At 39.1% G+C, this 16225-nt stretch overlaps 1 protein-coding gene across 6 annotated transcripts in view; it reads right to left on the reverse strand.

Moving 5' to 3' along the window:
* Positions 1 to 7861: 7861 nt before the first annotated feature.
* Positions 7862 to 16225, reverse strand: part of PCNX1 (pecanex 1) — a 210935-nt gene continuing 202571 nt past the window's right edge. For 5 of the 6 annotated variants that reach the window (XM_032134763.2, XM_032134758.2, XM_032134762.2 and 2 more), the window contains one exon: positions 10530 to 16064. In XM_032134763.2, the coding sequence (XP_031990654.1) occupies positions 15924 to 16064 (141 nt within the window). In that variant the 3' untranslated portion in view covers positions 10530 to 15923. Of the gene's footprint in view, positions 8356 to 10529; positions 16065 to 16225 lie in introns of those variants that run through there. The other variant, XM_058429893.1, reaches the window with a different exon arrangement.

Here is a 16225-nt window from a genome sequence, read left to right on the forward strand (position 1 = left end):
TAAGGTTAAGATCTATTCTCCCCAGACAAAGCAGGAAGGACAAGGGCTGCAGTACCCTAATTAAAGTGGCTAGGCGGAGGTAGGAGTTGAATATGAAAGCTGGAACATAACTGAGATATATGAGCATAACCAAAGCAAGAATTTGATAATGGAAGAAATGGGGTTGTTCTGCCTGAAGTCTTGCAAAAGGAAGTCAGGCTGGGCGCAGCGGCTCATGCCTATAATCCTGGCACTTTGAGAGGCCGAGGCAGGTGGAAAAGGAAGTCAACCAAAATTTTTGTGTTTGCTGGAGTAAGGAAAAAGATTAAAATAATTATTCTACTACTAGTGATTCAGTATGTTTCTCAGCCCCTTCATCATACTTGTAACGGGGGTTCCCCATTTACTCGGCCTGCCGCACTCAACCCCTTGTGGGAGGGAGCATGTGAGTGTGGCTCGTGGTTTCCGTGAGACTTGCTGTGTGGCCATGGGCAGATGAGCCAGGAGAAAAGGTGTTATGCCGACCACTCTGGGTGCCAGCAGGAGCAGTCTCCGTGTGAGGGTGCCTGTGACCCCAAAGCCCCAGAAGGAATGTTACAGTGTTCTCTTAGCTACGCAGTCTGCAGACGGCTGTGTGTTAACAGCTCAGTTGGTTCCCTGCCTTGTCTCGGGGGGCAACTGCCCTCTGCCAGCAAGGGCAAAGGGCCAGTGTGACAGCCTTTTTGGGTGCTTGCACTTGGTGGCTCCCAAGCTCTTGTCCAAGAAGAATGCAGTTGCACAGATACTTGAAGGATGGTGAAGGCAGATAATTTTATTGAGTGATGGAAATGGTTCTCAGTCGAGAGGGGAGCTGGAGAGGGGACAGAAAGGGCAGTTCGTCTTTCCTGAAGTCCGGCCACAACTTCCCTGAAGTCAAGCCATCTCTCTACTCCAAAGTCCAGTGTCTCTCCTCTCTACCAATTGATTCTGGGGTCTTTATCGGCACAGGATGGGGGTGGGGCAGGCAGTACGTAGTTTTGGAAAACGCAACATTTGATTGGTAAAAAGACATTACTCAGAACCAATCAGGAGATGATAGGCAAACAGGAATATTAGTTCTCACTTTGGGCTGTGAGTTTCAGGCTAATTTGACTTGAAGGTGAGGTTTCTTCAGGACCTACCCAACTGCCTAAAATTTCTCTGTCTCTCGCCTCTATCACTAGAACAGTATTAAAATAGTAAAGCATGTGTTTCCCAACACAGGAAGAAAAAATACACTTCCTTATGCTCTGTGTTCATTAACTTCTGATGCCAATGTGGCCTCTCAGTGATCTTCTGACAGAAAGCTGGGAGTGCCCTAAATCTCTAGAACTGTGAATTAATAAACTGGCATTTTGATCAACATATTGATCTACTACTTTCCTTATCATTAGTTGCTTGTGAGGCTAATTTGGGTTCTCAAAAAAATTAAGTTTATAAAACCTTTAGGTTCTGAAAAAATCAAGTTTAAGTACTAACTCCTAACAAACCCTAAAAACAACCATATTTGGATAGTCAATCTGTCCCTCCATCCACATTAATTCCAGCTCTTATGTCAGCTTTCTCCTTTATCTAAAACACACCTTGTACTTTTGAGGAGGTAATGTTAATAAAAATTTCCTTATGAAAAAATACATCCCAAATTTGATTTTATTTTCCATGTTATCTAGAAGAGAAGAGACTGAGGATCTTGGATTTTTAAAGGCTTCATGTCCAGTTTCCATGAGGCTTGCTGTGTGGCCAGGAGAAAAGGTGAGCCTTGGTGTTATGCCAAGCCATCTAATTACTGGAGACGCCAGTGCTTCCCCTATGTTTCAGTAGCCATCATTTTTTTCTTTTTTTTTTTTTTTTTTTTTTTTGGATGGAGTTTTGCTTTTGTCACCCAGGCGGGAGTGCAATGGCACAATCTCAGCTCACTGCAACCTCTGCCTCCCAGGTTCAAGCGATTTTCCTGTCTCAGCCTTCCAAGTAGCTGGGATTACAGGCCTGTGCCACCATGCCTCGCTAATTTTTGTATTTTTAGTAGAGATTGGGTTTCACCATGTTGGTCAGGCTGGTGTCGAACTCCCGACCTCTAGTGATCCTCCTGCCTTGACCTCCCAAAGTGCTGGGATTACAGACATGAGCCACCGTGCCCAGCTGCCATCACTTTTTTCATTGGCCCTCTTATCCATGACCCACATTACCTGTAGGTTGCCTTTGTGACCCGAATTTCAAGGGGGTGACTTAATATAGGTAGAGAAACAGTGATGTTAATGAGGAACTTGTTGGAACTTATAGAACTGAATAGTTTTCTGGTTTCCGGAAAGGAAACTATTTGATCTCAGTGAAGCTATTTTTGGCTTCCTATTTTCTGGCCCCAAATCTTCCAAGAAAAAGTCTAAGGTCACACAAAATGAATCATATGCCTGTGAACTGGGTGGTTTTCAGTAGTTAAACCATTTAACTTTTCCAAACACTCATCCCACCAAGCTCAGGAAAAATACATAGTTCACTCACTTCTTTTTTTTTTTTTTTTTTTTTTTGAGACGGAGTCTTGCGTCTTGCTCTGTTGCCCAGGCTGGAGTGCAGTGCCGCAATCTCGGCTCACTGCAAGCTCCGCCTCCCGGGTTCACGCCATTCTCCTGCCTCAATCTCTCCGAGTAGCTGGGACTACAGGCGCCCGCCACCACGCCTGGCTAATTTTTTGTATTTTTTAGGAGAGACGGGGTTTCACCATGGTCTTGATCTCCTGACCTCGTGATCCGCCCGCCTCGGCCTCCCAAAGTGCTGGGATTACAAGTGTGAGCCACCGCGCCCGGCCCACTTACTTCTTACCTGAAGCCTATTTCAGTCCTTGGGTTACCTGTGGAGATTTTATTTCACTTAGAATGAATGGAAAGGTTAAGCTAGGGCTGGAAAAGCACCCCTGCATTGGCTAAATCCTGTCTCTGCTATTGTTGCAGCTATAACTCCACAGGGGGTCATGTCTGAAATGAAGGAGAGTCAATAAGACCTTAGGCCAGGCCGGGCGCGGTGGCTCACGCCTGTAATCCCAGCACTTTGGGAGGCCGAGGCGGGCGGATCACGAGGTCAGGAGATCGAGACTATCCTGACTAACATGGTGAAACCCCTCTCTATTAAAAATACAAAAAAATTTGCCAGGCGTAGTGGCACGTGCCTGTAATCCCAGCTACTCAGGAGGCTGAGGCAGGAGAATTGCTTGAGCCTGGGGGGCAGAGGTTGCAGTGAGCCGAGATTGTGCACTGCACTCCAGCCTGGGCGACAAAGCAAGACTCCATCTCAAAAAAAAAAAAAAAAAAAAAAAACCTTAGGCCAGGAAAGTCACTGCCTAGAAAAGTAAACAGGAAAAAACTCACTGTGCTGTAACAAAAAACACTGATCTTGAAATCACGAGTAATGTGACTCTGTCATCTAACCAGAGCCTGCAAGAGTACAAAATGTTGGTCAGATCCTGTGTATGTGTCACTGGTCTAGACATCTGCTTTACCTGAGGTGTCTGGCCTACCTCTATGTTACATTTTGGACTAGATGTGACACAGATTTCAGATAGCTGCCATACCCACTTCTGAGGCCACTGATCTTGTTTTCCCTCAGCTCCTATTATTCAAGTGCATTGGTTTGTACCACAAAACCCTGTGCACTCCTCTCACTACTCTAACCCTCCAATAGTGGCTGGGTACAATCAGTAGGCTAGCTAGCAACTAAGGCATGGCTGAATCTGAAATGAAAGAATATAGCAAGTAAAGTCAAGGCAAAGGCAAGTCAAAGCTTAAGTAATTAGATGTTGTAATAGATGGATGAAGATGCCAACTGACATCAAGAAAAGACTTGACAAGAGGTTAGCTTGTTTCAGATCAACACTTCAATCAAAAATAATGAGGAAAGCTGTACAAAGCATAAAAATATACTTGAAGGTGTTGGAGTGCTAACACAATAACTAAGACTTTAGGGGCCAAGACCCCACAGAGAAGGAAGCCCAGAGAGAGAAGATTGGTATTTGGTGTTGTAACAGGACTGCCAGGTTTGTATGCCCACTGGGCGACAACAGATTAATACTACACTGACAACAGGAACTGCAGCAACATCGGAATTTAATAATCCAAGGCTGCTGGATGAGAAAATGGAGGGGAATTCTCAAGCCGTGAATCTGTTCCCTCGAGGGGTTCTGGGCAAGTGTCTTTTAAGGAGATGGTGGAGGACAACAGGCTGGAAAATTGGGGTTGTTGATTGGTCCTGGTAAAGAGATGAAATCATAGGATATGGAAACTATTCTTCCATGAGTCAGCTTCTTATGGGGCCCTTCAAACCAGCTGGTGTCGGTAGTTTCGTTGGTACGTAAAACCTAAAGGAGAAACTCTTAGATTTTAGCTATAGAACAAAGTCTTGTGACAAGGCCTACATTTTCCTGGGGTAGTAAGCAGTGGCCAGCTACAGGGAAGTAGGCCAAAGGGCAAGCTGGCTTAATGATTACTGCTGATTGTACTGCAAACCTAGTTGAATTTTATTTTCTCCCTTAATTTTTATAAAGTTTTCTTGGGGATGGTTTCAGTGCCACATCTGCCAATTTGAAAGCAGTGGCTGAGAAACTGAGCAGTGATTTTGGACTTTCACAAGGCTGGGGTGTTTGTAATTACAATTCAGGGCCTGCCAAAGATGAAACCCAGTCTTTAAGTTTGTGTATCTAAAGGGCTACACCCTAGGAGTAAAAGAGAAACAGATCAGTTCTCAGAAGGCTGAAGATCATCTTCCAAACAGCTCATTCCCTTATTTCCTACCTTGTTTGCCAAAAGTAGATAATCTTGAGGAAGATTACAACATCTACAGCCTCAATTATGTACAGATTTTCATATACAGTGTCTGGCATTCAATCAGAAATACACAGGCAAACAAAAGACAAAACAGAGAACCAAGAGGGAGAAAAAAAAAAAAAAAAGCAGACAACAAACAGAATCACAGGAGACCCAGATGTTGGAATTATCACATATGAGCTTTAACTGTAGTTAATATGTTTAATAAATTAAATAGTGTGCAAGAACATCAGCAGGTAACTGGAAATATATTAGAGAATCAAATGCAAATTCTGGAACTGAAATATACACAAAATTAATAACTCAATAGATCAGTTTAGCAGAATATTAGATATAGATGATGAAAGAAAAAACTGGAGGATATGTAGAATAAAATATTTAAACTAAATATGGAGAGACTAAAGATAGGAAATTCAGAAAAGAACATGAGATAAAGGACATGGTAAAAAGGTGTAATATATGGTATAATTGTGGTGTGGGCGGAAGAGAGAAAAATAATATGGCAGAAGGAATATTTGAAGAGATAATGGCCAAGATTCAAGTGATAATAAAAAACACTGTGGTCGGCCGGGCGCGGTGGCTCACGCCTGTAATCCCAGCACTTTGGGAGGCTGAGGCGGGCGGATCACGAGGTCAGGAGATCGAGACCATGGTGAAACCCCGTCTCTACTAAAAATACAAAAAATTAGCCGGGCGCGGTGGCAGGCGCCTGTAGTCCCAGCTACTCGGAGAGGCTGAGGCAGAAGAATGGCATGAACCCGGGAGGCGGAGCTTGCAGTGAGCCAAGACTGTGCCACTGCACTCCAGCCTGGGCGACAGAGCAAGACTCCGTCTCAAAAAAAAAAAAAAAAAAAAAAAAAAAACAAAACACTTTGGCAAGATAAATACAAAGCAAACTACACACAGGCACTATATGGAAAGCTATTAAAAATCAAAGACAAAAAATAATTGGAGGATTAAAAATACATTGCCCTTAAAAGAGCAACAAGACTAAAAAAATCATGAAAGGTAGAAGACAATGGAATGATTCCTTTGAACTTCAGAAAGAAAATAACTGCCAAGCCAAATCTCTGTATCTCACAAAAACCTTCAAAAATGAAAACAAAAAGACATTTTCACAGTGAGAAAAAGAAAAACACAAGGAATTTGTCACCAGCAGACCAAGAAATGTTAAAGGGAGTTCATCAGGTAGAAGAAATATAATTCCAAAGAAACCACAAAGATACAGAAAGGGTTAAATACCAATGGAAAGAATAGGCCTGGGGCAGTGGCTCATGCCTGTAATCCCAGCACTTTGGGAGGCCAAGATGGGCAGAGCACCTGAGGTCAGGAGTTCGAGACCAGCCTGGCCAACATGGTGAAACCCCATCTCTACTAAAAATACAAAAATTACCCAGGTGTGGTGGTGTGCTTGTAATCCCAGCTACTTGGGAGGCTGAGGCAGGAGAATGGCATGAACCCGGGAGGCAGAGTTTGCAGTGAGCTGAGATTTTGCCACTGAACTCCAGCCTGGGTGACAGAGCGAGACTCCATCTCAAAAAAAAAAATATACCTTACATATAAAGCATACAAAAGTTGAAAGTAAAATGACAAAGCTATCCTATATAAACCTGATATAGCTATACTAACATCACACAAAGTAACTTTAGGGCAAGAAGTATTACTAGAGAAGAAGAGGGCATTTCATATTAAAGGGGATGCTCTATAAAAAAATCCTCCAAATTTATATGTATCTAATAACATAGCCTCAAATATATAAATCATAAATTGATGAGTAAAAAATGTAGAACTATAGACTTTTCCCAAAAAGTCTATAATATACAGAATCTGAATAACATAACAAAACTGAATTGATATACATATATATATAAAATATAGAAGGCTATCATTGCAGAATATGCATTTTTTCCTCAATTGCCAATTGCAACATTTACTAAAATTGACAACATACTGAGCCAAAAAGCAAGGCTAACAAGTTCCAAAGAATTACTATCAGTTTATCTGACTACAGTTAAGTAATAACTAGAAAACAATATCTAGAAAATCATCCAATATTTGGCAACTAACTAATATGGGTCTAATTAACCCATGGGTCAAAGAAGAATTCATAATGGAAATTAAATAATAGTTGAACTGATTGGTTTATTTTTTTTTTGAGACGGAATCTTTTTCTGTCCCCCAGGCTGGAGTGCAGTGGTGCGATCTTGGCTCACTGCAAGCTCCGCCTCCCGGGTTCACGCCATTCTCCTGCCTCAGCCTCCCGAGTAGCTGGGACTACAGGCGCCCGCCAACACGCCCGGCTAATTTTTTGTATTTTTAGTATTGGCGGGGTTTCACCGTGTCAGGATGGTCTCGATCTCCTGACCTCATGATCTGCCCGCCTCGGCCTCCCAAGGTGCTGGGATTACAGGCTTGAGCCACCGCGCCCGGCCAAACTGATTGGCTTAAAAAAGACATATCAAAACTTGTCTAATGCAGCTAAAGCCAATGCTTAAACAGAAATTTGTAACCTTAAAATGTATACTGTAGAAAAGAACAAAGGCGGTCGGGCGTGGTGGCTCACGCCTGTAATCCTAGCACATTGGGAGGCAGAGACGGGCGGATCACGAGGTCAGGAGATCGAGACCATCCTGGTTAACACGGTGAAACCCCATCTCTACTACAAATACAAAAAATTAGCCGGGCGCAGTGGCGGGCGCCTGTAGTCCCAGCTACTCGCGGGGGCTGAGGCAGGAGAATGGTGTGAACCCGGAAGGCGGAGCCTGCAGTGAGCGGAAATCGCGCCGCTGCACTCCAGCCTCGGCGACAGCGAGACTCCGTCTCAAAAAAAAAAAAAAAAAAAGAAAAAAGAAAAAAAGAAAAAAGGCTGAATACCAAAGAACTGAGTGTCCATCTCAAGAAGCTAGAAAAATAACTATATAAGAAAACAAGGAATAAATATAAGTGCAAAAATGAATAAACAAAACCAAAAATGATCAACATAACCAAAAATTGGTTCTTTGAAAAGGCAAGAGAAGACAAAAATAAGCAGTATCAGGAATGAAAAAGGGGACGTATCTATAGCTGTTACAGAAATACTGAGTTACTTTATTTCAATAAATTCGAAAATGAAAATGAGATGGACATATTCTTGTAACAGTGACTCTCACAGCATAGTTTACAGCCCTCTGGGAGTGTTCAAGACTGTCTTAATCAAGGAGGTCAAAATTATTTTCATCATACTACTAATATATTATCTTCCCTTTTATTAACTGTATTAACATTTGTAATAATTGTGCAAAAGCAGCGGTAAAACTGCATAATTTGTCAGAGCCAATCATGGCAAGTCTATTTCTCCTGCCAGTGATTGGTTTAGAAAACCAGGGCATAGGAACGAATTAAGGATCTTGTATATGTCAAATGTTACATTAATGAGATGCAAGAAGAAACACCCTGTGGCTTCGGAGAAATTTTTCCTTTCAAGAAAGGTAACTGGAAGTGGTTTTTTCCTTTCTGGATGATGATGCGCGTGGAATGCAGCCCAGAACTACAGGCAACTGTCTCTTACCTGAAAAGGAAGCGGGCACACAAAGGAAGGTGGAGCTGAGAAAATTACAGATACACAGAGCTGAAGTAACATGAATAAACCCAAACCTGAAAGCTCAGTTTCATTTTGTAGTGAGCGAATTTTCTGTTTCAGCAACTTCAAGTTTTTGCTTTCTTGAAACTGTAAACAACCCAATTAAATTAACATTATAGAATTCACTACTTAAATAAATGCTGTTTCATAGTGCAAATGTAGAAAAGGAGTATCTCAAATTTACAAGCTAGGCAAATCTTTCTCTAAACAGAGGTGCACTTTAGACATTTGTACTACACTGTAGAGTTACCACTGCGACATTTGTGGAATTCTGTATTATTAATTGGTATACAACTGAGAAGTGGTGTGTGGTGCATTATTAATGAGTAAACTCATTAACTGTACAGCCGACCCTTTAAAATACACAGGTTTGAACTGCATGGGTCAACTTATATGTGAATTTTCTTCTGTCTCTGCGATAGTTGACAGTAAGTCCAGCTCTTCCTCTTCCTCCTCAGCCTATTCAATGTGAAGGCAATGAGGATGAAGACTTTTATAATGATCCACTTCCTGAATAGTAAATATGATTTTCATATTAACATTTTCTTTTCTCTAGCTCCCATTATTGTAAGAATACAGTATATAATACGTATACAATTAATCAACTGTTTATTGGTAAGAGTTCCAATCAACAGTAGGCTATTAGTACGAAAAATATGAACCTGAAAGAGCCAGTTCTTCAAGATGAATCCCAAGTGGCTAATTGGCCCTGGATTTAAAATGGAGCTAAGCAGTCAGAAACTCTGAGTTCCCTGAAAACCCGTACCTTTTTTTTTTTTTTTTTGAGATGGAGTTTTGCTCTTGTTGCCCAGGCTGGAGTGCAGTGGCGTGTTCTCGGCTCACCGCAAACTCCGCCTCCCAGGTTCAAGCGATTCTCCTGCCTCACCCTCCCTAGTAGCTGGGATTACAGGCATGTGCCACTGCGCCCAGTTAATTTTGTATTTTTAGTACAGACGGGGTTTCTCCATGTTGGTCAGGCTGGTCTCGAACTCCCGACCTCAGGTGATCTGCCCTCCTTGGCCTCCCAAAGTGCTGGGATTTACAGGCGTGAGCCACCACGCCAGGCCAAACCCATACCTTTTCATCTTTGGAACTATCGGAGCTCACCTGAGCCAACCAATCAAGGCTCCACTGTATTGACCAATCAGAACTAAGCAAGTTTCAATTCTTCATTCACATAAAAAGACCTGATTGGGAACCTTAGGGGGGAACTTTTGCTATAAAACCTCAGTCTTGGGCTGGGCGCGGTGGCTCACGCTTGTAATCCCAGCACTCTGTGAGGCCGAGGCGGGCAGATCACCTGAAGTCAGGAGTTCGAGATCAGCCTGACCAACGTGGAGAAACCCTGTCTCTAGTAAAAATACAAAAATTAGCCAGACGTGGTAGTGCAAGCCTGTAATCCCAGCTACTTAGGAGGCTGAGGTAGGAGAATCGCTTGAATCCGGAAGACAGAGGTTGTGGTGAGCCGAGATCACGCCATTGTACTCCAGCCTGGGCAACAAGAGCAAAACTCCATCTCAAAAAATAAAAAAAATAAATAAATAAAGCCCCAGCCTTCCCTTTTTTCTCTGGAACGTATCTCCATTTTACACCAAACGCTGCATCTCCCTAGTTTGCAAACTGTTCACTGAAATAAAGTCTCTTTCCTCCAAATTCAAGATAACCTTTGTTCACAGGAGTTGACTCAGAGGAATCAAAAGTTATATGCAGATTTTCAACTGTGCCGGGCGTTGGCACCCCTAATCCCTGCGTTGTTCAAGGGTCAACTGTATTACAAACACACAGAGGCACTACTGGGTACCTGGTTAAGTTCAGTGCTATCCTGGAATGTTGACTTTATGAGATAAAGACAGGTCAAGAATATTTGCTTTAAGATGAAGCCAGAGATGTGGAGTATTTTTATATGGGCCAGTTGCTTCTGTGAAACAGACCATCTTTTAACATGAAGTATGATGTATGCTTTTGATCTATTGCAAGTTGAAGCACATGTTTACAGGCCAAAGCTTGTTTAAAATGATTTCAGAACCAAGTGTGAACATGCCATATAGAACTTAATAGAGTGTACTCTAATTTTTCTCAATTTGACAAAAAATGGACAGAAGGCAAAATGAAAAAAAATTTATTTCCTCAGTGTTTTATCCACTGTCAATACTGTATTTTTGATGCAATATATTTGCCAAAAAAACTCAGCCTTTATTTTCCATTTTAAACAACTACAATATTTACAAGCTGTTCAGAATAACACTCAGACACACACACACACTCAGAGACACACGTAAGTACATATGTCCTTATCTCTGGTTTATACTGAATGCTGGTAAAGGCCATGAATACTTTCCAGAGCCCATGATCAGAAAAGGAAAACCCATTTTCCTTCCTCACGTTCACTTTCCTAGAATCATTTTCAATATTCCTCCTTCCATTTCCTCATGCAGAGCTCACTGCCAGACTTGTATAGGGTTAATCAGTTTTTACATTTTACTTTTACTTAAACTATAACCTTTTAAAAAGCATAAGCAGACATGATCCCCCCCACCCATTTCTATTATTTTGGTTGTAGAATCAAGCTTCATAGATAAAAAGTCTTGTTCAATCACAAGTACACTAAACCCAAGAGTCATCTGGAGCAGCCATCTTACGCTCTATCACTACTCTGTTGTGAATTCCAGGGCACCACCTCATTGTGCAGGTAAAACTCAGGAATTCATCCCCATCACAGTGTTAGATGACCTTCGTTCCTTCTAGCTTGGCTCCACTGAATCATAAATTGTCAGGTACACAGCTGAGGCATAAGAAAAAAGGTATAACCCTATATAATAGGTATAAGTCTTAGAACAGAGTTGTCATATAACCTTGTGGTGACAATCAGCTCTAGTTCCACCAAAGAATGTAAGGTTGATTCCACAAAATGGCAGATAATGAAGTTCAACTCACAGATATAAGTTATTTATCTTAATTCAGAAAGAGTATGTGGTATGTAGGCAATAAAGATAAATTGTTATACATAATTCTTGACAGATGACTCTGGTGAGGTGATTCAAAGTAGAAAATATACTTCTGTTTCAAGCAAACTTACTCCACTCATATCCTACCATTCCTTTCCAATCACAGTTCTTCCTAGACATTTAACAAGTAAAAATAAGACGGCCTGGGTGCATATCAATCAAATTAAAAACAAAAAAGATAAATGGAGAAAACGATTGGCTTTTTAATACTTATTTTTAAAAAGCCATATTCAATGTAATATTAGAATTATGCTGTCCCAATGCATGGTAGTATCTAATTTTCTTCTTCCTCAACACCAATGAAACAATATCCATGTAAGACTGAAACAGAATGTCCAACCTCTATTAGCAAGTTCCATGTACCACATTAGCCTTGACTGACCTTACTATCTCCACTAATCTCTGAATTAAAGGAAAAGCCTCTAGAATAAAAAGGGACATTTTATACCTTGTCTAAACCATGTATCCTATCAAAAGAGAAAATTAACTGGGTCTGTGTCCAAAGTAACTTTATATGATTACATTACACAGAAAAAGAATACGAATGAATAATGACGACTTAAAAAAAACACACCCCCCCCCCCAGAAAAGGCTTTGTCCATATTCATGAAAAATTAATTAAAATATAAATGAAATTAACAATCTGGACAGCAGTTTATGAGTTAAGTAGCTAGTAAATATAAATTCAAAGAATTCTAACAAAATCATTATTACCTTTTTCTCAAGTCACATATTTATTTAGGAGGAAAGATGCTTGAAAGCTAGCTATAAGAAAAGGACAATTTTAGACACTGGGTCAATCTTCAGCTTAAAAGGCCCAGTGCTGGATGAATGACTCACAACAGCAATCCACCAAATGCAGAGCTGCTAGCAGAGGCAGAAGGATGCTGCTCAGAAGCACAGAGGAATTTACCAAGGCTAAGCTAACCTTGCTGAAAAATGTGAGGCTGATTTTTATATTTTGGTATGTGATGGAAAAATAAACTAATTCAGAAAGAAAAACACATCTTCTTAATGGGTTTCCTACACAAAAACTTACATTTTCATTGCCTGACATTTAGTATACAGAGTAATTTTCCATATCTCACTTAGGATACAAATATTGTCTGACTACTTCTGTTTTAAGAATTAGAAGTATTTCAGATATACTTGAAATATTTTCCAAAATACTTCGAATCTAATAGAAATAGATTATCATCCTGCAGTAACAAAGTCAAAGAAGGCAGAACACTGGTTAAGTTTGTTCACTAATTTCCTAAAAGGTAATCTCTTAAAAAATATACATACAGCCTCACCACTTACTCTTCCAAGTTCCTTAAATATCAACATCTTATGTTAATCTAGATTCTTGGAAAAATTAAAGTTCTTTAGCAAAAAGTCAACATTAAAGTTTTATCCAGTGTTGAAAATGGTGTAAAAAGAGAGTTCACACCAAGGTATAAGTTGGAAGATTAACCAAAAGCTTAGAGAGTTATAAAATGTTTTTTTGCCACTGAATGAAAGAAATAAAGGGAAAAAAGGCAACAATTTATAACTCATTCCACGATTACCTTTCTCTCAAAAGAGGGGGTGGGAGAAGAATTAAACAAGAAAAAACAAAGATTTCAATCATACAACTCCACTAAAAGGAAATGAATAAAAAAGCTAGTATTTTAGTTACATCTTTTAACTTTCATATTATGGAAATCAAAGCATTGGCAAATCTATAAACTAAAGACATTAATGTATGCTGAAGTCTTGTACATAACTGAAAAAAGTTGAGCAGAGAATCTAAACGAGTCACTCACTATTCTCTGGGGGGTGAGGGGTGAGGCAGGAACAAGAATTTATGATCAATTTAGTTAATGCAAGTATGTTTATTTCCATATAATAATTTAGATCAAATTATTCTTAAGAAATGGATCTTTCTTCAATTATCACCAATTCCCTGATGCAATTACTAGAAAAGTATTATGATTTTTAAAAGATTGTCAGTTTTAGACTCTTAAGAAAAACAACACGGCTTCTCTCAGGGTTCTTAATTTATAAACTCACTAAAGAATTATAGTTAACAAAATTCAACTTGTTTTGAGAAAAATATATATCAATTGCTACACAAAATCAAAACCCAACATATATGTTCCATATAAAATCTAGTCTTGCATTTGAAATCTGACGTTTCAGAGTATGTGATGTGTTTAAAATTTTTATTGGAGGAGGGGCTAGAAATTAAAAAATTGTAGCCCTTCAGATTAAATCATGTAAAGCTCAGATTTTTTTCTGTGTGGGAAAATGAATTATCTTCCATCTAATATTGAAAAGGCTCTATTTTTATCTAGGCAATGACCATGAAAAGATCATATTCACTTCAGAACGGGAACAAGCAGCAGGGAACATAGTTCCTTTCAGAAGATTTTAAAAATATATGTATACAGAGAAATAGATTATAAATTCAGTTTCAGGAAAAAAACCCTCCAAAACCAAAAACAACACTAAACTTTAATGGCATACTATAGATCTGCCAAAATGAGGCAAATGCAGAATATAATGACAGTATCACAAAAATACATTTTTAAATGGTCAATTTAGAAAGGGTACTTTTGTATAAAGGTTCAGTAAATCATTTGACAAGTATTTTTAAACAGTAAATTTTGTAAAGTGTGAAGTCTATGGAAATGTCAACACAAGGCACATTAGGTTCTGAATGACCACAGAAGTTTAAAATTAGAAAAAGGGAAAATAAATAGGTTTTAAAGTGGAAATGCAGTAAGATCTGTATGTTCACTATTTACTTTCTTAGTTTTCATTCCTTCTACTGTAATGTTATGCTATAATGTGAGATCTACATCAGAATTAGTAGGAAAAACAGCTTCTCTCTTCTGTCACCTCAACAAAAGATACTTTAAATCTGTACTGTCTAATACAGTAGCCACTAAGTACATGTAGCTATTGAGTACTTGAAATATGGCTAGTGACACATGATGAAATAGTAATACTTTGACTATACTGGATTAAACAAAATGTATCATTAAAATTAATTTTACCTGTTTCTTTCAATGATCTATTCACAAGGGGTAGAAAGATGGCTGCTCCTAAATGCTCAGAGAAGATGCACAATTTTCTTTGGAGTTTCACACCAAAACGGAAAATTTTATCAAGGATTTAAAAAATGCTAAAAGTTGCAAATTAAATCTAAATTGAAGTTCCCATATTGCCCAATTGTAAATATGAGTAATATATTTCCCTGAATATGCATTTTTTTAAAAAAAATAAAATTTAAGTTATGAGACAACATATGAATTAAGTCAATTTCACAGTTATAAATATTTCAATTTACAGCTACACACTATAAATTACAGGAAATAAAATTCAAGTAACAGAAAGGGGAAAAATATAAAGCAAAATTATTAAAGAGGGATATAATAATAACTGCACCACTTGGATACTTTTATTTGAAAAAAATTTTACTTGATTAACTGAACTGCATGTGAATAACTTCAAGAGCTAGAAACTCATAAATAAAAGGCAATCGATCCTTTCTTTAAATTCCTGGACATTCATCTTCTTAAAGAAAAGTGTTTTCTTCCCAGAAGCACGCCCAGCAGAGCTTGCTCTGGTGGAGAGAAGCAGAGCACATGGGCTCCTCTGAGATGTAGACACAGGAGCTGGCAGTGGTGTTCACATGACCGATCCGCTGACTATTGGCTCTGGGAAATGTCAATGATGAAGCTATGTATATCTTGAGATTCCATATTCACTTTAAAGAAAATATCCAATGTCCTGGCATGAAGTACACACTACTAACAGAAAAAATGAGCAGCACAGTTCCTGCTACCTATGTTTATAAGGAAAGGGAAGGGGCTAATCCCAAAGGCAATTTAAATAATGGTATTTTATTTTTATATATAAATAAATGTTCTGAGAAATCTCAGACTTTAGTGCATTGCTGTAAAAAATTAGTGCAGTTTTTTTTCATTAAAGTTTTTAGCGCTCAAGGAATAAGATAAATCTATGTTCATAGTCTCTTTCACTGTACATTAAACTTTTATACTGCTATAAGTCAAACGGAACATTTCTACACTGGTCTGTTCTTAAAAATCAAGGTAAATGAATTTCATGTTCTATGACAAAACACGGCAATTATTTTTGGCAAAGAAATTAGAAAAATATGAGATCATAGTTTAGAAATGAAGAGTTTGTTGATTTAAAGCATAGGCAATGCGTAGGAAAAACTTTTTTTTAAGGATGAATTTTAACAGAACTTTATCCTTCATGCAAAATGTTTTCTTGGCAGCTAACTTAAAAAAATATTTCAGCTTTATTTGGGGATGGAGACAGTGACAGGAGTCAGGGTGAAGGGCAAAGGAGAGGCGCTTAACCAAGCTCATTCTATTTTCAGTCTCTCCCACATAGGATCAAAGTGATACCTGCAGGCATCTTCTGCTTGCTCCTCTCTTTTTCCAATGCTTTGGAATTGAGAGGGAAAAAGAAATGTCTTTACAAAACACTGGCTCACACTTCAGCCCCAAGTTCTAGTACCCCAGTTTCAACTACAGTCACATATTTATCATCAATCTGGACCAGAAGCACTGCCTTGTCGATGTGGGATCTAGTACCTGGATCTCTGCTGCAAGGCACCCATCGGTGAATCACCTAATGATTCAGAATAAAACAAGAAGTTAGTACTGGAGACCTGGAATATACTCACAAACTCTTACCCCTACCTAGGATTAGTAGTAGCAATTTTGTCTGAAAATTATACGTTTAAGTATAAATCAGCTAAAACCATGCATCTAAGTGAGGCAGACTTCAAA

The sequence above is a fragment of the Hylobates moloch genome, unplaced genomic scaffold (assembly GCF_009828535.3).
Source record: "Hylobates moloch isolate HMO894 unplaced genomic scaffold, HMol_V3 SCAFFOLD_16, whole genome shotgun sequence".
Classification (NCBI taxonomy): Eukaryota; Metazoa; Chordata; class Mammalia; order Primates; family Hylobatidae; genus Hylobates; species Hylobates moloch.